The 21,024-nt window shown below is 36.6% G+C and overlaps 1 protein-coding gene across 4 annotated transcripts in view; it reads left to right on the top strand.

Moving 5' to 3' along the window:
* The window catches only part of HEATR5B (HEAT repeat containing 5B), a 102,484-nt gene that overhangs the window by 69,488 nt on the left and 11,972 nt on the right, over positions 1 to 21,024 (top strand). For all 4 annotated transcript variants that reach the window (XM_005212707.4, XM_002691283.7, XM_005212706.5 and 1 more), the window contains 7 exons: positions 4,465 to 4,644; positions 11,309 to 11,546; positions 12,659 to 12,913; positions 14,979 to 15,106; positions 17,385 to 17,529; positions 18,023 to 18,289; positions 19,637 to 19,861. In XM_005212707.4, the coding sequence (XP_005212764.1) occupies positions 4,465 to 4,644; positions 11,309 to 11,546; positions 12,659 to 12,913; positions 14,979 to 15,106; positions 17,385 to 17,529; positions 18,023 to 18,289; positions 19,637 to 19,861 (1,438 nt within the window). The remainder of the gene's footprint in view (positions 1 to 4,464; positions 4,645 to 11,308; positions 11,547 to 12,658; positions 12,914 to 14,978; positions 15,107 to 17,384; positions 17,530 to 18,022; positions 18,290 to 19,636; positions 19,862 to 21,024) is intronic.

The following is a 21,024-nucleotide window of genomic DNA, read 5'->3' as shown; positions in this document are numbered from 1 at the left end:
TAAATCTCCAGGCAGTCTTGATTCCAGCTTGTGCTTCATCCAGCCTGGCATTTTGCATGATGTACTTTGCATGTAAATTAAATAAACAAGGTGACAGTATACAGCCTTGATGTACTCCTTTCCTGATTTGGAACTAGTCTGTTGTTCCATGTCCAGTTATAACTGTTTCTTCTTGACTTGCACAAGGTTATTTTTTTGTATATGGTTTTTGTATATGTTATTTTTGTATATGGTGTTAAAGGATGTTCTGATTTCATTCTTCTACATCTAGCTGTCCAGTTTTCCTAGCACCACTTATCGAAGTGACTGTCTCTTCTCCATTATATATTCTTGCCCCCTTTATCATCGATTAATTGACTGTAAGTGTGGCTTATTTACGGGCTCTCTGTTCTGTTCCATTGATCTCTGTGTCAGTTTTTGTGGCAATACTATACTATTTTGATGACTGTAGCTTTGTAGAATGGTCTAAAGTCAGGGAGCGTGATTCTTCCAGTACTCTTTTTCTTTGTCAAGTTTGTTTTAGCTATTCTGGATCTTTTGTGTTTCCATATAAATTTTTAAATTATTTGTTCTAGTTCTGTGAAAAATGTCATTGGTATTTCGATAGGGATTGCATTGAATCTGTATATTGCTTTGAGTAGTATGGTAATATTAACAATGTTAATTCTTCCAAACCAGGAACACAGTATATCATGCCATCTGTTTGTATCATCTTCAGTTTCTTTCATCAGTGTCTTGTAGTTTTCCAAGTACAGGTCTCTTACCTCCTCATGTAGGTTTATTCCTAGGTATTTTATTCTTTTTGATGCAGTGGTCAATGAGTTGTTTTCAGTTTCTCTTTCTGATAGTTCTTTGTTAGTATATAGAAATGCAACAAATTTCTGTATATTAATTTTCTTTCCTGCAACTTTACTGAATTCACTGATGACCTGTAGTAGTTTCCTGGTAGCATATTTAGAATCTTCTATATATAGTATCATGTCATCTGCAAGCAGGGAGAGCTTTACTTCTTGTTTTCTAATTTGAATTCCTTTTATTTCTTTTTCTTCTCTAATTGCTATGGCTAGGACTTCCAAAACTATGTTGAATAAAAATGGCAAGAGTAGATATACTTGTCTTGTTCCTAATCTTAGAGGAAATTCTTTCACTTTTCACTGTTGAATATGATGTTAGCTGTGAGTTTGTCAGATATGACCTTTTTAAGTTGAGGTTCCTACTGTGTTAGAACACAGTTGTTCCTACTGTGTTCACTTTCTAGAGAGTTTTTTTTTTAATCACAAATGGATTTTGAACTTTATCAAAAGTTTTTTTCTGTTATCTATTGAGATGATCACATAGTTTTTATTCTTCCGTTTGTTAATGTGTATCACACTGATTGATTTGTATATATTGAAAAACCCTTGTTATTCCTGGGATGAATCCCACTTGATGATGGTGTTATGACCTTTTTAATGTGTTGTCGGATTTGGTTTGATAATATTTTGTTGAGGATTTTTGCATTTACATTCATCAGTTATATTGACCTGTAATTTTCTTTTTTTGTGGTATATTTGTCTGGTTTTGGTTTCAGGGTGATGCTGGTCTCATGGAATGAGTATGGAAATGACAGATTTTTAGTCAAGTTGTTTCCATTGAAAAATACTGATTTGAGGACTTCCTTGGCAGTCTGGTGGTTAAGATTCCACACTTCCAGTGCAGGGATCACAGGGTTGATCCCTGGTCTGGGAACTAAGATCTCATATACTGTGTGGCATGGCCAACAAAAAAAGTAGAGATTTTAAACGCTAATAACTTAGAACTCATACACAAAACAAATGGTAGACAACCTATTGAATGGGAGAAAATAATTGCAAATGCTGCTGCTGTGTCACTTCAGTCGTGTCTGACTCTGTGCGACCCCATAGATGGCAGCCCACCAGGCTGCTCCGTCCTTGTGATTCTCCAGGCAAGAATACTGGAGTGGGTTGCCATTTCCTTCTCCAATGCATGCATGCATGCTAAGTCACTTCAGTTGTGTCCGACTCTATGTAACCCTATGGACATCAGTCCACCAGGCTCCTCTGTCCACAGGATTCTCTAGGGAAGAATACTGGAATGGGTTGCCATTTCCTTTTCCATTTGCAAATGATATGACCAATAAGAGGTTAATATCCAAAATATATAAATAGTTCATACGACTCAACACCAAAACAAACAACCACATTAAAAACTGGATGGAAGTATTGACTAGACATTTTTCCAGAGAGAAAATGCAGATGGCCAATAGGCACATAAAAAGATGCTCACCATCACTTATCATCAGAAAATGAAAATCAAAGCCACAACTAGGTTTCACCTGACACCAGCCAGAATGACTATCATAAAAAAGAAAAATACAAAAATAGCAAACATTGGTGAAGATGTGGAGAAAAGGGAATCCTCACACACTGCTGGTGAGAATGTAAGTTGGTGCAACCACTGTGGAAAACAGGTTCCTCAAAAAATTTAAAATAGAGTTACCTTGTGACCCAACTGAGTTTATATCTGAAAAGAACAAAAATACTAATCTGAAAAGAGTCATGCACCTCAGTGTTCCTAGCAGCATTATTTACAGTTGCCAAGATTTGCAAGCAGTCTAAGTGTCTATCAGCAGATGAATAGATAGAGAAGATGGAATGCTACTCAGCCGTAAAAAGGAGTGAGATTTTGCCATTTGCAGCAACTTGGATGGACTTGGAGGGCTTTATGCTAACTGAAAAAATTCAGAGAAAGACATATACTGTATGCTGTCATTTATATGTAGAATCTAAAAGATATAACAAACTAGTGAATGTAAAGAAAAAAGAAACAGACCTTTAGACACAGAACAAACTAGTAGTTACCAGTGGGGAGAGGGAAGGGAAGATGGGGCAATTTAGGGGTAGGAGCAAAATAAAAACCCTAGTAATTAGGAGATTATGTGAAATCATAGATGAAAATTGTGAAGCACAGTAGAATTTAAAGAGTCTTTCATTTAATTAAAAAAAAGTTGGCACTATCAGGCAACCCCTTCTTTCTTGACATTCTTCCTTTGTTTTCAGTATCACCACACTTGCCTATTTTCCTATTGCTTTTCTGGCATTTTCTTCTCAATTTCTTTCATTGTTTATTTTTACTCTCTCTGTCCCTTAAGTTTAATTATTTTTCCTGTGTTTTATCCTTATTGATCTGTCCTTATCCTTTTTTTTAATACCTGTCCTTGAACAAAATTACCTAGCACTGTAGCGATCACTTTTGCCTGGAGAATTACTAAATCTACTTAGTTAGCTTTGTCTTTGCTCCTGAAATCCAGACCCAAGTTTTCAACTGCCCACAAACTCAGCATGTGATAATTTAGTTCATAGTCAAAATGATGCTGCTCTGAAACTTCTCATCTCTACCACACTCCTCTGTATTCTTAAATAGTGGTATCACCTATCTTCCATTCATCCAAGGTAGAAGCTTTGACAATCAAAATTTGGTAATCATTACCTCACTGTTTACATGTCCCTGCTTTCACTCCCTAAAAGTACATAGTTAGTTTTCAAACCTTGTGATTTCTACTTCCAAGTCATTCTCAAATGCCTCTCCCTTGTCATTTGCTTCCATATCATCTCTGTCCAGTGGTGTTATAATAGTCATGTAGCTGAACACAGTGCTTACTATCAAAACTCATGTTTTCCTGTGTTTATGATAGTATTTGAGCAGTTTTCCTAAGGCACAATTCTAATAATATTCCCCTGCTCAGAAGCCTTAGAAACTCATGACTGCCTGCAGAAAAAGTCTGCTAAATTCAGTTCACATGGAATTTAAATTGGACTGTAACCTAATCCTAGTTAACTTTCCTAATCTTTTTTCTTCCTCCACCAAACTCCTATCTGTATACACAAAACTTCCTGATATCTAAACATTCCCATTTCTTGTGCTAGAATTGATCTCTTCTTTCTCTCTTTTTAAGTGTAGTATGGCAGTCATAAAATATTCTTAAGTGTTCATTTAATCTGTGTGTAATCTGTGTTTACTTACTTACTTGAGGAGAGGGACTAGATTTTTTTTCCCTTTACTTTTTTGTTTCTTTTAAACTTCTCTGTATAGCTCAGAATAACCTTTGACTATAGTAAACAGAAATGTTGAATTAAAGAATTACTTGTGACTGAACTGATTTGGCTGCAGATTTTTTTCTGTTAAAATTTTTAGGAATTTAGATAGTGGAAACGTGGTAAGTAAATATTGTTTTGTTTTCTACATAGGAGTATAATAAGTTCCATACTTGCTATTCATTTTTTATTAAAAAAAAAAAAAAAGCGTAGCATTGAAGGATTTTGTTTTGTTCATTGGTTTTGTTCTATATTGGTTCCCTCTAGGAAAAAAATCATATTAACTCCAGCCTTTTATATGTTTAATCTTAACTTTTTAATATAAAAATAAGAGTTCTTTTTTTTTTTTTTTCTCCCCCCCTTTGGCTAGGTGTGTAGTACATGGATTGGAAGTGGAGTTGTCAGTGATCTCAATGATCTCCGTCGAGTACACAATCTGCTTGTTTCTTCACTGGACAAAGTTCAGGCCGGAAAAGGATCTTCCAGCCAACTGTACCGAGAGAGTGCTACAACCATGGAAAAACTGGCTGTTCTCAAAGCATGGGCAGAGGTAACGGCAGCCTATTGTTTTTAACTGTTTCTCCATCCATGAGAAAATGTTCCCTTCTCTAATAGGTAAAAAAATTCTGTTTGGTTTTTGTTTTTTTTTAAGCTGACCTTTGGTATAGAGTGCTTGAAAAAAATTTGCTATTTGCTTTCTCACTGAAATACATACACATTTATGTCTCAAAAGAGCTCATATTGAACCTTTGAAAATTAGTATTTCTAATTAGTGTTTTTTTAATTTATTTATTTTAATTGGAGGCTAATTACTTTACAATTTTGTGGTGGTTTTAGCCATATGTTGACATGAATCGGTTTTAAAACACCTATATTGAAGAAGACCTCTTCTTACTTACTATGGAAAAATTAAGTGGAGAAAACCTACAAATAATAAAGAAATAGAAAAAATTGTGCCAAGAATCTTTTATTTGATTAAATTTCAGGAGACTTGCTGCCACTCATTGATTAGGCTGTAGGAGTTTATTTTGTTGTATATTTTGTTTTTTTTAACAGCTGTTTTTACCTCTTTTTATGCCCACATTATTTTTAAAAATAATGATACTGTTTTAATTTCACTTTTCTAAATCCCTTCTGCTAGTTACTTTCAAATTCTTATCTTCTGCATTTGGGTATTTCAAGTATCTCTATTCCTTCCCCTGCCAACCCAGTATCTTACTTCCCTATTTCCATGGTTATCAGCAGCCTGTGACCACCCCGCAGGCAATTGCTGGCTCAAAGCATACAACACCCAGATGATACAGTTTAGATAAAGGACCTCTGGGGTTTTGTGTTTTTTTTTTTTGTCACAGAAGAAAAAGAAGGGTAAATTAGAGCAATAAGATATTGTAGAAATTAGTTTTCTTTCTGTTGTTTAGATCAAGTTGTTTTCATAGACTATCCCTGAGTGTTCATTTATTTTCACCCTGCTGCCAACTTTTGTCTTAGACAAGTAAAATAACATTCGCATTGATAAAATGTTTGTTCTTACTGATAAGATCTTATCAAATTAATGCAAATGTATAATTTTAAGTGGAAAGTAGTGTTAGAAAGATACTTACAATGTGATTATTTTCTCACTTTAAGATTCACAGAAATTCTTTGTTATTTTCACATATCTAATTTTTAACTAAAAGTTACTGTAGAAATTACATTCCAAATGATTGAATGATTTTTATTTTTAAAAAATCTTTCAAAATTGTTGTTAATTCTCCAGCCCTATTCATTAATTTCCCAAACATAGAGACAGTTATGTAATTGGATAAGACCATTTGCCAGTTAGCTGGTTCTCTGCTGACTTGCATGAATGTGCTTGATTTACCTACTAGGTAGTCTGGCACAGTTCAATATAAAAAGCATTAAATGTTGAATCACAGACCGTACAGCAAGTTCTGTCTCTCTAATTCACCATCTTTTGTACTTTGATCGAGTGAGTTGATCTCTCAGATACTCAGTTTCTTTATCATAACATGGAAGTACAATAATATTTTCTAAAGTGACATTATTAAAAAAAAAACCGAGCATTGTAACTGGCACTGAATAGAAAATAATTACTTTTAACAAGTTGGAGAAGGAAATGGCAACCCACTCCAGTATTCTTGCCTGGAGTATTCTATTCCTGCCATGGACGGAGGAGCATGGTGGGCTACAGTCCACAGGTCGCAAAGAGTTGGACACGACTGAGCGACTTCGCTTTCACTTTAACAAGTTAGATGAAAACTTCATATAACTAATTTATTAATGCACATTTTTGTTTGAAACTCTTTTCTTATTTTGGGGTGACTTGGTTCTATAATTAAATAATTTACACTTCAGCCCTCAGCCTATAGTATTGTCAAGTAAATCTTTTCCTTGCTTAACTTCCTTTCCTTCATCTTTTTACCTCAAAGGCCCAACATATTCTAGATTTTCTCTGTTCAAGATCTATCTTTGCTTCTACTTTTTACTCAGAAAACAGGATGTTAGTTTTCCAGCTTCTCAGATTGTTACCTTCAGGTCTTGAGATCTATGTGAGTTGATAACTGTCCTTTTACCTGTGTGACCTTGGGTGAATTATTTACCTGCTTCTCTAAACCTGATTTCTCAGCCCTAAAGCATGGATAATGCTGCTGCTGCTGCTGCTGCAAAGTCGCTTCAGTCGTGTCCGACTCTGTGCGACCCCATAGACGGCAGCCCACCAGGCTTCCCCGTCCCCAGGATTTTCCAGGCAAGAACACTGGAGTGGGCTGCCATTTCCTTTTCTAATACATGAAAGTGAAAAGTGAAAGTGAAGTCACTCAGTTGTGTCCGACTCTTAGCAACCCCATGGACTGCAGCCTTCCAGGCTCCTCCATCCATGGGATTTTCTAGGCAAGAGTACTGGAGTGGGGTGCCATTGCCTTCTCCAGGATAATAATTATGCACATTTCATAGAATTACATTGTGAAGTAAATGAGACTTCATTGTGAAGTAATAAGGACTTTGTTCAATAACTACCTTATTTATAAGCTCAGTGAATGTTGCCTGCTGTTATTAGTATAATTATTATTATTATTTTAAAGTTTTCCTCTAATCTAGGATTCCCTTTTCTCGATTTTCTTTCCCACTCTGATTCATTCAACAAAGTGTTAAATGAGCATTAGCTCTGTGCCAGGGTAGCAGTTGATAATACCGTAGTGCACAAGCCAGATGTTCTACACTTACTGAGGAAAACAAACTAGTGGACCAGTATGTGAGACAAAAATAATGAGTGTTACAGGAGAAGTACAGACTGTTGTAAACACACAGCAGAGGCACCTAAAATAGTCTGGGAATTCAGAGGAGGCTTCCTGGAGAGAGCAACACTTAGGCTGGGGCCTGGAGCATGAGAGCAGATGTTAGTAAGCATGAGTCTGAGGAGGAGACTGTTTCAAGCTAAGTGCATTCAGTTTTCCCCCACTTCTGTATCTCTCCATCTCCCTCTGCATGCTCTTCCTCCCTCCTTCCCTTCGTTGTCCCCAACTCAGCTTCCTCTTCCGCTCACTCTCCTCTTCACGTCCTTGACTGTTGAGTCACCCACTTCTCAGTCCCCTGCAATCTAGCTTTATTCTCACCACTCCACTGAAATTACTAAAGTTACAAATGATACAATGCTCCAAATCACTGGACACTTTTCCGTCTCTGTCTGACTTAGCCTTTCTGCAGCTTATGATATTGTCTCCTCTGGAAACTCTTTGTTTTCCTTGACTTCCTGACCCTACTCCCTTGCTTCTCCTGTTATCTTTTCATTGTTCATTCTTAGCATCACCTGCTGGCTTCTCTTTGCCTGCCTACCCTTTAAATGTTGATATTTTTCTTGTCGTTTTTCTCGCTCTTCATACTTTATGGGTAACCACATCTACACCCACACCCTGTAGCTTTTACCTGTGTATGAAATATTCTAAATCTACTTTCCTACTCATACCTCTCTCCTAAATTCCAGTCCCATACTTGTAGCTATTTATTAGACATGTAGTAAGTACTGTAGTATTTACTGTTGAAAAAAATCTGCTTATAAGTGGACCCACACAGTTCAAACCTATGTTGTTGAGGGGTCAACATAGTATAGCCAAACACTTTTTAAAACCACACCCATTGGTTTACCAGTTTATTCTAAGGAATATCGAGAATATACACAAATTCTGTTGTGAGGATGTTTGTTGTGATGTTGTTTATCATTCTAAAGAGAAGGAAATATATGTATTTCTTGATCCAAAGATGATGGTGTTAAAGAAATAGAAAATTGAGTTAAAAATTGTAGACAAACATATTATTGTTTAAAAGACTGTGAATATGTATATACAACGGGTCTAGCATGTTAACAGTATTACATCTGGGTTGTAGGATTGTGTCTGGCTTTATTGTGCATCTGATTTTTCTATATTTCTTGTGTACCTTCTCGTAAGAAAAATAAACCCCAAATTTTTTATAAAAACAAGTCAAAAAATATATTTTCATATTGCAGGTAGCAATGTAAAATATATACCCCTTTTAGAAAGCATTTGACAGTGTCTGTTCAGAGCCATGGAAGTATTTATAATCCCTGACCCAGTCATTCCCTTTCTGGGATTTTATCCTAGGGAAGAATATTCAAAATACGAAAAAGAGAGAAGTTGACAAAAGTGTTTGGAACATTCATAATGTGAAGAACTGAACACCTTGTCGTTGAAACTATGCCTCATCTTCTAAGATTCCCAGGACTGAAAAGAATTTTTAAAAATATAAAATGTCAACTACAGGAAAACTATTAGGTGTATAATGTCTTCTATTACCACTATTAAAAATAATAGTTATGAAGACTAGTATTTATATGGAAATCCTTTTATAAACAGTTAAGATTAAATACAAAATTCTCTGTACAACAAAATTACAGCTTAGTTGGAATGTGAAAACCTGGAAATTAGGATTATGAGTAATTTTATTAACTCATTTTTAAACTTTTTATGGTGTACTTTAAAATTTTTATTTATGGCCATGCTGAGTCTTCATCGCTGCTCAGGCTTTTCTCCCATTGCAGCGAACAGGGGCTACTCCCGAGTTGTGATGCGTGGGCTTCTCATCTCAGTGGTTTCTCTGGTTGTGGAGCACAGGCTCTAGAGTGTGCAGGCTTCAATAGTTGTGGGCACGGGCTTGGTTGCTCCGTGGCATGTGGAATCTTTCCAGATGAGGGATTGAACCAGTATCTCCTGCTTTGACAGGTGGATTCTTTACCACTGAGTCACTAGGGAGGCCCACAGTATAATTTTTTAAATAAAAGTTGAGGAAAAATACATACATCTGACCTTTAAATCCTGCATTGACTTCACTTGCCCATTACCAACAGAGTAAAATCTTCAGCTCCCTTCTGCCTTGTATTCTATGCTCAGTCTCATACCGAACACTGGGAATTTCCTTAGAATGCCTTGCCGTTTCCTATCTCTTATGCTCTTGCTCTTGATACTCTGTCTGCCTGGAATCCCTACTTCCATCTTTGCCTGTCAACAGGTGAACTTTTTTCTTTGAATTGTGTCTCGCCTTTTCATCGTCCATTAAGATTCTTTATCTTTCATGTACCCTGTGATTCATTGATTACACAGACCACGAGTGTTCATTAGGTGCCAGGCAGTGGATGTGGTCACAGCTCGTAGTGAGATGGGAAGATAGGTCATTTAAAACAAATTTTAAAAAAATGTCCCTTCTCCCATCTCTTTTTTCACCCTTCTATCATTTTATCAGTCTGTGAGTTCATGGCAGTGAAAACCACATGTGACTTGTCTTTGTTGCCTCAGATCCAAGCACAGTAGCAAATGCAAGGCAAGAGTAGGTACCTAAGAAGAATTTGATGAGTGAATGGCTGAGTATACTTACAGTGTTTATTGTGCGAGACATTTTCTTAAAATATCAACATTATAATAAATCTAAGTGAAGAAAGCAAGCTTAAAAGCACTAAAAAATATGAATATGATGTTTATAACTTGAGATTCAAAGTCCCTATTCCAAAAGTTAGATGGTTTATGCTTCTAAATTGTCAGGTGTTAGTATAACTAACCGACTATAATTAAGTGATATGTATAAGACCACCACCGTGTTAAGAAATGCTTCTTCTCAGAAATGAAGATTCATTGTTTCCTGTCATCATTGTCTAAACTTAGTCAATTACTGTACCGTAGCCGTCTGCTTGTTGTAGGGATAGAGATAAGACCCTACCATCAAGAAGTGTCCCTGGTTCAGACACATAGACTTCTTCTTATGTACAATGAAAATAGCTGTGTATGGCAAACATTTTTCTAAAGATACCTACTGCAATAATCTTACTCCCTTGACCGCTCCCCCCCTTTTTTTTGCTTTTTCGTGGATGTATAATTCAGCTAGGTGCCGGTTGCCAAAGCCAAAATATATGTACAACTACAAAAGAATACAAACAAAAATAACTTTGGCAAAGAATCTTTAAGATTGTATTTTCAGAAGTTGTTATTATATATCCTCTTGGTTTACAAAAGTGGAGAGAAAAGATACAGATATATATAGCCAGTAAATTATCTTATTCTTGGCTGAGCTATCTGTTACAAGGACTAGATTGCTAAATATGACTTAAGCACTCTAAAAGAAGGGGTTTTGGAGGATATTAGTGGAAATCCAGGTTGTGGTTTCTCTTCCCCCACCCCTTAGCTTTTTCTTTGAATGCCGTCTGATTGTGTCTAATAAGCCTGTGAAAGCAAATGCAGTAAACAGGAAGTTATACCCTATGGCCAAAAAAAAAAAAAAAAAGAAAACCTCATATAAAGGGGGGCTTTGTAAAGTAGAACAAGAGAAGCCAGAAAAAATCAAGGAATGTGCTGTGAGAGTAGTAGTCAGATCTATTATAAAAAAAAAAAAAAGATTGCCTCCAAAATACGTGGGATTATTCTTTTGAGGATATCAGGAAAGTCTGAAGTTGCATACTTTCTACTAATAGTACTTGGTTACTTGTGATGATTCAGCTGTATAATCATAGTGGTGGTGGTTTAGTCGCTAAGTCGCTTCCGACTCTTGCGACCCCATGGCTGATGGCCTGCCACACTCCTCTGTCCATGGGATTTCCCAGGCAAAAATACTGGAGTGGGGTTGCCGTTTTCTTCTCCGTATAATCATAACAGCTTAGGATATGTCATTTCTTAATATTATATCTTGTTCTTTTCTCCTCCTGAATATCTTACTAGGTCTATGTGGTTGCTATGAATATTAAAAAAGAAGCAGAGTCAAAACCAAAAAGAGCAGTTAAAAATACTGATGACGATGATGATGATGACAGTACCATAGATGAACTACCACCAGATAGTTTAATAACACTGGTACAGCCTGAACTGCCAATACTTAGTCGCCTGTGGTTGGCAGCATTAAAAGACTACGCGCTTTTAACTTTACCAGCTGAATTCGCTAGTCAACTCCCTCCAGATGGTAAGTACTGCGTTCAGAGTTTTGCTTTTAATGGGGTTCAAAGTAGTAATTAAACAAAATGGAATTGGTGGAGACTGGCCACAATAGTAATAATAACATCTTAAATTTCTGTGGACTTAAACTTGATATTCTGTCCATACTGAATTTATAAATTCAGATACGGCATTAAACTTTACTTGTCAGCCCAAGCAAAAATGTTCTCAGTGTTACAGTAATAACCATCTGAGCTGGGGTACTCTAAATAACTGCGTAAGGAGTTATTATGCGTAATCATGATGAGGTATACCGCCGTGTTGGTCACTGTGTGTGTGCCAGGGCAGATGTGAAGTCCTCAGTTCGATAGTGAAAGCAGGAAGAAGGGAAGAATTTGCAAAAGAGTTGGGGGGGAAAAAAGAAGAGACAGAGTTCGCTGGCTATAAGAGAAAGGAAAGGTGATGAGGGTTTTAAGAGCTGCTGGTGACAGTGAAGAGGAAGCCTGTGACCATGGGTGGGGCAAGGTAGAAGGCACTCAGAGGCGTGGGCACTTGCAGAGGAAAGGCTGGAAATGCTGGCATAAATCACAAGGAAGTGATAGGCACTCCAGGTCAGCAGTTGTAGGAATGATGTCAGTTTTAGAGACCCTTGGGAGAAACTCTTTGGCCAGATTCCTCTTTTATGTGTGCTGTGATCTGAATATTTGTATCACCTCAGAATGTTTATGTTGAAACCTAATCCCTATTGTGATGGTGTTAAGAGGTATGGGTCCTTTGGGAGGTGCTTTGGTCATGAGGGTGGAGTCCCTAGGAATGGGAGTAGTCCCCTTGTAAAAGAGAACCCACAGAGCCCCCAACCCTTTCTACCTTCCACCTTGTGAAGAAAGCAAGAAGGTACAGGCTGTCAGTCAGGAAGAAGGCCCTCACCCAACCATGCTGGCATCTTGATCTCGACTTACAGCCTCCAGAACCATGAGAAATGAATTTCTGTTGTGTAGCCACTCAGTCTGTGGTATTTTCTTAAAGCAGGTCAAATGGACTAAGCCAGTATGTACCAGGTATTTTTAAAGGAAGTTGTTCATAAATGAGTGAATATGTATAATAGAAGTAATGTTTTTCATTGATTTGATTGTTTTATAGGTGGGGCATTTTATACTCCTGAGACTATTGATACGGCTAGACTGCACTATCGGAATTCCTGGGCCCCAATTCTCCACGCGGTGGCACTTTGGTTAAACAGCACAGGATTTACATGTTCAGAGTCAGCAGAAGCAGCAGCAATATCCGCTTTACAAAAACGTTCCATACCGGTCAATTTAAGCCAAGCATCAGGAGCAATACCTAGTGCTAAATCTTTGGCAGAAATTAACAAAGACAGAATGCATCTGATTTTAGGTAAGTGAGCCATCTTAATGTATCTCAAGATATATTACTTCTGAAAATGTTTATCTGTAAGGGAGAAAAAACTGCTTTCTACCATTTAGGTTCTGTGACTGGCTTAAGAATTAAACTGATATAAGACACATTAATAGGAGAAAAGCATATCAGATCAGATCAGATCAGTCGCTCAGTCGTGTCTGACTCTTTGCGACCCCATGAATCGCAGCACGCCAGGCCTCCCTGTCCATCACCAGCTCCCGGAGTTCACTCAGACTCACGTCCATCGAGTCAGTGATGCCATCCAGCCATCTCATCCTCTGTCGTCCCCTTCTCCTCCTGCCCCCAATCCCTCCCAGCATCAGAGTCTTTTCCAGTGAGTCAACTCTTCGCATGAGGTGGCCAAAGTACTGGAGTTTCAGCTTCAGCATCATTCCTTCCAAAGAAATCCCAGGGCTGATCTCCTTCAGAATGGACTGGTTGGATCTCCTTGCAGTCCAAGGGACTCTCAAGAGTCTTCTCCAACACCACAGTTCAAAAGCATCAATTCTTCGGCATTCAGCCTTCTTCACAGTCCAACTCTCACATCCATGCAATGACCACAGGAAAAACCATAGCCTTGACTAGACGAACCTTTGTTGGCAAAGTAATGTCTCTGCTTTTGAATATAATTGATTTAAAACTTTTACATGTACATAGGAGGAAAATGAAGACCTGAAGAAACTTTTAGGTCTTAAAGATTGTATACAGTTTTACACGAACAAGAATAAGTTGTGGGGATCTGATAAGACAGAGGGCTGGGGCCAGGGATGATAAGTTGTGCAGGAACTAAAAAGTATATGGGGGAAACAAATGGAAAATCGGGGCTTCCTTGATAGCTCAGCAACAAAGAATCTGCTTGCCAGTGCAGGAGATGCAAGTTCGATTCCTGGTCTGGGAAGATCCCCTAGGGAAAGAAATGGCAACCCACACCAGTATTCTTGCCTGGGAAATTCCATGGACAGTGGAGCCTGGTGGGCTACAGTCCATGGGGTCACAAGAGTCAGACACAGCTTAGCCACTAAACAGCAACAGTAGAAGATCAGGCTTATTTTAGTAGGTTTGTTCTGATCGGTCTATTTCAACATCAACTCCCAGTCTCAAGGAGTAAAAATATTCTTTGCCTGATACAGGGAGGGCATCTTCTAATGAGAAATTTTATGACCTGCTTTTGGGTAGAAAGGGGGTCAAAGAGCCCTGCCTGCATCTGCTATTTCTCAAATGTGTTCAGCCAAGAAGGTATATTTTGGTGCAGCATGTTTTGAACTCCTTCATATCTTTCATTTTAATGCTATGGAAAAAAATTTTACAGTATAGTTCAGATAAGAAATAGTAAAAAGAGGTGTTTGTTTTTTAGCACATTTTCTTAATTAACTGAATTTTTAATAGAAAAATTTAATTATTAAATTACTCCTTAAAAATTCTCTATCATGTTCACTCACAGAGCAATACTGAATAATTTTCAAGGGAAAAGTTAAACTTTTTTTAATATGTTTTCTTTTTACTTGACACTTAAATTACTCTATGAGGAAATATAAATTTATATTTACATTATACATGTAATATATACATAAATTGTGTATATAGGTATAAATTTATATCTATATACACATATATAAATGTATATATGCATATAAATATAAATGTAAAGTTAAAGCAAATTTGAGTAATTGTTATTTATAATTGCTGTGTAGATTCTCTTGTAACATTTAAGAATTTGCGATCATTTATCATAATCTTATAATTTTCATAAATTTATTCTTAATGTATTATTTTTAAATGTCTTTAAGTAGCTTCTTAATCAACCTGGTGACTTTGGAACTCCCTCACTTGCTTCCAATGTGACTGTTTGTCTCATTCCAAGGCTACAACATATGTTAAGTTTGGCTACTTATTTTGACAATCATTTTGAACTCACTTAAGGCATTAATAAATACATGTTAAAGTAAGCTATAAAATAAGTAGGTAAAAGAAAAAAAAATGGTGTCAAAGCAACAAAGTGTTTTATATTAAGAAACCTGTGTGTTAATTTTGTATATTACAGGTGTGAGTATACAGTTCCTTTGTTCCCCAAGACCTGAGGAACCTGTTGAACATGTTACAGCTTGTCTACAGGCCTTGCACACCTTGCTAGATTCTCCTTATGCCCGAATCCATATTGCAGAAGATCAGGTGCAGTATATTTCTATAATAGATAATAAATGCTTTGTATTCATCATATTTTAAGGTAATTTTCTCACATATGAGATACATATTATATAATAAGTGTTCAGGATTTTGGCTTCATCTAAGACCTTATATTGAATGTTGGATGACCAGACATGCTGGACTAGAAATCATCACTATACCTTCTTTGATGAGTTCATCAGCAATCAGATATAACTAAAAATGTAAAGGATCCCCTCAGTCCCAGTTAATGGTTCTGCTAGTAAAGGGCTGAGTTAATTCATAAGGCTATTAATAAATTTGGGATTTCCTGTTGGCTCATTCAGTAAAGAGTCTGCTGTAATGCGGGAGACCCAGGTTTGATCCCTGGGTTGGAAAGATCCCCTGGAGTAGGAAATGGCAAACCACTCCAGTATTCTTGCCTGGAAAATCCAAATAAATTATGTCACTTTTAAATGTTTGATTAAACTTGATCTCATTTAATACGGTTTTTGCACTGGCTCAAGTATTCATTTAAGAAGTTTAATGAATTGTGTTTTCTAATTTTTTGTATGGAATTTTTAGAGGATTTTATTCATGTTACAGAACCAAGTTTCCACTGGATTTGTTTGTTTGTTTTAATTAGGAAGTCTTTTATCTTCATAATAACCATTTCTTTGGACACCATCACTACCAAATAGTACCTCTTGGGATAATCTTCTATAAAACACAAAAAAATAAAAAAAACAAAGTTCTTCTTATTGTGTTCTCTTAAAATTAGTTTTGTACATGATATTTGCTCAATAAAAAAGAAAAAAAACCCACATGAAACAAAATGAAGTATGTGGTGTGTGATTATAAGCGTCACTTACTGATGAACTCATCTTGTACTCCAGTCTTGTAGCTTAAAGCTGGGCCTCAGCTAGACTGCACATTACCACAAGAAACTTGAGGGTCGTTTTCAAATAGTCAAACCAATAAAGTTTAATCTGTGAATGAAGGTGTGTGACATATTATGTTAAAATGGAAATAATTGACTGTAAGTGCAGTAGATTAAACGACATGGTTAAATGTGTATTTCATAACCACAATAGACATAAATTTGACCTCTCCATCAGTTCTATAGTGGTTAATTTTTAAGACATGAGAAGGGAGAAAGGAGGTCAATTACGAGGCTGTTTTCATAATTCCAGAGAGACAGTGAGTTCACTGGCCTCAGAAAACTGAATAAAAGAGAAGGAAACAGGGCCAAGACTGGAACTTTAGGGATAAATAACAAATAAGGGTGGAGATGAGGGAAATTAATCAGCAGTGGAGACTACTGGAGAGGTAGGAGAACTAAAGAGAACAGAGTTACCAAAGACAAGAGAGATTGTCAAGGACAGTCAAGTCTCAGAGGAACAGAATCCAGTGAGTCAGGACAGAAGAGAGTCCCAGGAGGTTATTGGTGACCTCAGGCAGAGCATTTTCTCAGGTGAATGGCGCCAGATTAGAGAAGTTTTGAGGAGTGAATGAGGGGGTGAAGGGAGTGGCATCTTTCCATCAGGACAGAGACAGAAGAGATCATGGGGGCAGATGGAAGGAGGTGAGGGTTTTCTGAGGCGTGGAGGGAAATTAGATAGGAAAGACTTGAGCAACTACTTATATTGGGGAAGAGAACCTTAGCTTAGTTTATCTGTGATATATGGGGTGTAATTGAGGTCCTTGACGAATCCTTGGGAAGTCAAAGAGGATGGCATGGAAGCATGTGAGAAAAAAATTATCAGCCTCGGACAAGGGGCTGATCTTGATCTTAAAGAAAGAGGTAAAGGTGGCTTTGGTTGCAATTTAATTTTTTTTCTCCCTCTTTGAAATTTGAGGTAGGTTCATTGGATGGGGTTGATGTGGAAGATTGTGAGAAGCCTAAGTGAATAGTGAGTGGTTAAAGTTTGTAATAGTTCTGAGACAAATCTTGGAGCAACTTGCCAGCCTGCCTAAAATTTTTGGTGGACTACTCTTGAATACTCGGATTAGAAATCATAAATTTTAGTGACACTAAACACTAGCAATGCTGTTTAGTCCAAAAGAGAAAAGAAATGTTTTAAATGGAAAAATCATTTAAATATGTAATGAAGTAATTTTTGACTGAAAATACGTTGGGATAAAATATGACCATTTTTCAAGATTATTATAATATTTGCTGCATATTTTATGTATTAACTTTAGCTACCAAATCTATGTATTTTTATATGTATATTTTCCTAGATTTAATAATATAAATATATCCTTTAAATTAATTTAATTTCTCTCTATTAATTTATAATAGCTGATTGGTGTTGAGTTACTGAGTGTTTTACACCGCCTCCTGTTGACCTGGAATCCACCGTCTGTCCAGCTGCTGGTGACTGGAGTTGTACAACAGATAGTAAGAGCTGCTCAGGATTATTTGCAAGAAAAAAGAAACACACTAAGTAAGCACAAGAAATCACACTAACTTTAAAGTAGATTTATTTCTATTCTAATTTTTTGAATATTAATGTCAGGAAGTTTTTAATGAAAAAATTTAACCATACATTTAAAAGATTGCAGTTGATTTTACTTTCATTAGAATGACTCAAATGAAATTGCTCATATTCAACCATTTTCACGTACAAAAAGTGTTAACTTCATGTGTTTCAAGCCTAGCATATGTGTTACTCCTATTATGAAATACATTCCTATTAAAAATACCTAATAATTTTATTTTTAGTAAAGTAAAGTAGAAAATGAATTGTTACATTTAAGGAGAGGTCAATAAACAATTATAAGGCAGAGAATTATTCTGAGAAAGACATTGCATCAGTTAGACATTTAGTTGTAAATTCTAAATTCTTTTGAAAGAATTTATTAAACATACTTACTGTGTTGTTACCTCTACTATTTGTTATCCTTTTTGCTGAGAATTTCACTTTTCTTTTACCCAAGATGAGGATGATATAGAAAAAGAGTCCTGTCCTGTATTAGGAGAAGGAGGTGACAGTGGTGGTCTCATTCCTGGAAAATCTCTTGTGTTTGCAACTCTGGAGCTGTTGATGTTCATTTTAGTACGTCATATGCCACATCTCAGTACCAAGATGTCGGACTCTCCAAGTCACATAGCCACTAAAACTCGACTGTCGGAAGAAAGTGCTCGTTTGGTGGCAGCCACAGTTACCATACTCTCCGACTTACCGTCTCTCTGTTCACCTGCTGGTATGGTGTTGCTCACTATTTGTAAATGTATTATACAGTATTAGACAGAGATGAGCTTGCCTTTGATTTTAAGTGCTATGATGATTTATTTTCCTATTAAGTCTTAAAGGAAAAGTAGGACTTATTTTTAAGGGTTTGTTTGCTTTAGGAGCCTATAAAGACTTAAGATTTAAAAAACCAAAACTCTAGATGCCTTTTTCAGGTACATTTCAAAGCAACTTCAGCAAAGAGACAGACCCACAGCTTGAGAGAAGACATTGAATGTTAGCAAATAGACATAAAGTGAAATTACTAAGCACTTTATTTTCTGATCTGGTTGCTACTCTTGAGCCACACTGACAAACATGTCAGAGAAGAGTGACAACCAACTTTAAGGAGCAACTGTTAATTAAAAAATTAAACCTGAAAAATATAATAGCTGTCTGCAGATACTTGAAGAACTAGTGGATAGAAAAGTAGGCACTTGATACTTCCCTGGTGGTCTAGTGGCTAAGGCCCTGGTCTCAGTACAGGGGGTCCGGGTTTGATTTGCGGTCAGGGAACTAGATCCCTCATGCTGCAACTGAGAGTTTACATGCTGAAACTAAAAGATCTCACATGCTGCAACTAAGACCCGACAAAACCAAACAAACGTTAAAAAAAAAATAAGAAAAGTAAACTTTTCCTCTGTTGTATCTAGGAAATAGATATCGTATCAGAAGATACAAAGGTATCTTTCAGCTCAGCACAAGCCTACAGATATGAAAACACTACTCCATTGAAGCTTCATAGGCAGTCTACACTGGAGGCATGTCCCAGTGGAGAAGGGAGTCTTAACCGTTAAGTGGGTGGTTAATTTGATTACCTTAAAGTTCTTTCAGCTACAAATCCTAGGATTCTTTCATTTCTTTTTGCCTTACCTATTTTTCAGTTTGCCTTACCTATTTATCAGCATTTTTATCAGTTTCCTGACTTGGTTAGTACATTGACTAACTTAGTACTAATGCTCACTTAGTACAGTGAGATTGATTACTTGTCTTGGAATTGCTACATGATTCACCAAGTTTCTCAACTACTTCTCAAAGTATTCGACAGAAGTTTTCCTTCTGTGTGAAACACTAGAAGTAATATAAAAAAACAAGGCAAATTAGGAAAAGAAAATATTGACTTCTTTGAAATAGCTTGCAACATCCTTTTTATCTTTCAAACATTGAATTATGGTAATAGCAGTGCAATAAATTTTGTATAAATACAAGGAAAAGAAGTAATATTAAACCATAGTCAGTTGTAAAAAGATACAAACAATTGAAACAACTATAATACAGGAACTGAAGTAGTACAAGATAATCTGATTTGTTTTTATTTCAGGATGTATGACAATCTTGCCCACAATTCTGTTTTTAATTGCAAGAATATTGAAAGACACAGCAATAAAGTCTGCAGATAATCAGGTTCCTCCACCAGTCAGTGCAGCTCTTCAAGGGATCAAAAGTATTGTGACACTTTCAATGGCCAAAACTGAGGATACTCAAAAACAGTGGACAGCTCTAATTCGTAGCACTCTGGCATGCATCCTAGAATATTCCCAACCAGGTAATCTAGTCAGTTTTAATTTTTTTAATTTATTACAATATTTGTTCCTTAATGACTAACTGAATGAGCTCATCAGAAAACTGCTATATAACACTGAATAAACTCAGAGAAGTGTTTTTAGTCCCATCTTTTAGATGTGAACTTTTAGTTCCGATTTTGAGTATTGACACTCGATGCCCTTGCTTTGGGTTTCTTGGGTAGCTCAAATGGTGAAGAATCTGCCGGCAGTGCAGCAGACCTCGGTTCTTCCCTTGTCTTACCAGTTACATACATCTTGGGAGTTTCCCCCCCAAAGAAAGAATATGTATATATAAAACTCTTAGATTGTAAATTGTTCTGAACTCCTCGGTAGTTGTCTATCATTTTATATTTATCAGTTATTAATTGTTCCCCTATCAATGGCCATTTTTACTATTTTTTATTTTTCCTAGTTATAAAAATTGTCTCAGTGACCAACCTTATAAATTCCTTATGCACATGTGCTATGAGATTTTCTACAGCATACCCCTAGAAGTGGAATTGATGACACATTTTAATTTTATCAGACATTGCCAAATTGCTCTGCAGAGTAGTTTTATGAATTTGCACTACCACCAACAGTGCATGATTCCCACCAATACATGGTATTTCAGACTTTTACATTTCATTATCTGGTAAGTAAAACATGCTGTTTTATTGTTTATACTTGCATTTCTCGTTTGCCTAGTAAGTATAAGCATTTTTCATGTTTGTGTTTAATTTGGGGGGGAATGCTTATTCACATTTATGTCCATTTTTTTTTCAGTGTTTGACATTTTCTTTCATGTTACTTCTGTTGTAAATGTGAAAAGATTGAAAACAGAATAATTAAAAATTTGTCATATTGCCTATTAAAACATTTCCACACTATCTAAAACTGTGGAGTAGGCCCAAGAATGAACAGATAGGGCAGTAAAATTGAACTGTGTAAGTTTAAGTCAATGGTAAATATCACAGAAGAAAATGTCAATATCAGTTCAGTTCAGTCACTCAGTCGTGTCTGACTCTTTGCGACCCCATGAATCGCAGCACGCCAGGCCTCCCTGTCCATCACCAACTCCCGGAGTTTACCCACACTCATGTCCATCAAGTTGGTGATGCTATCCAGTGATCTCATCCTCTGTCGTCCCCTTCTCTTCCTGCCC

Source organism: Bos taurus, chromosome 11 (assembly GCF_002263795.3).
Source record: "Bos taurus isolate L1 Dominette 01449 registration number 42190680 breed Hereford chromosome 11, ARS-UCD2.0, whole genome shotgun sequence".
NCBI classification, from domain to species: Eukaryota; Metazoa; Chordata; class Mammalia; order Artiodactyla; family Bovidae; genus Bos; species Bos taurus.
This window is presented reverse-complemented; position numbering and strand designations above follow the sequence as displayed.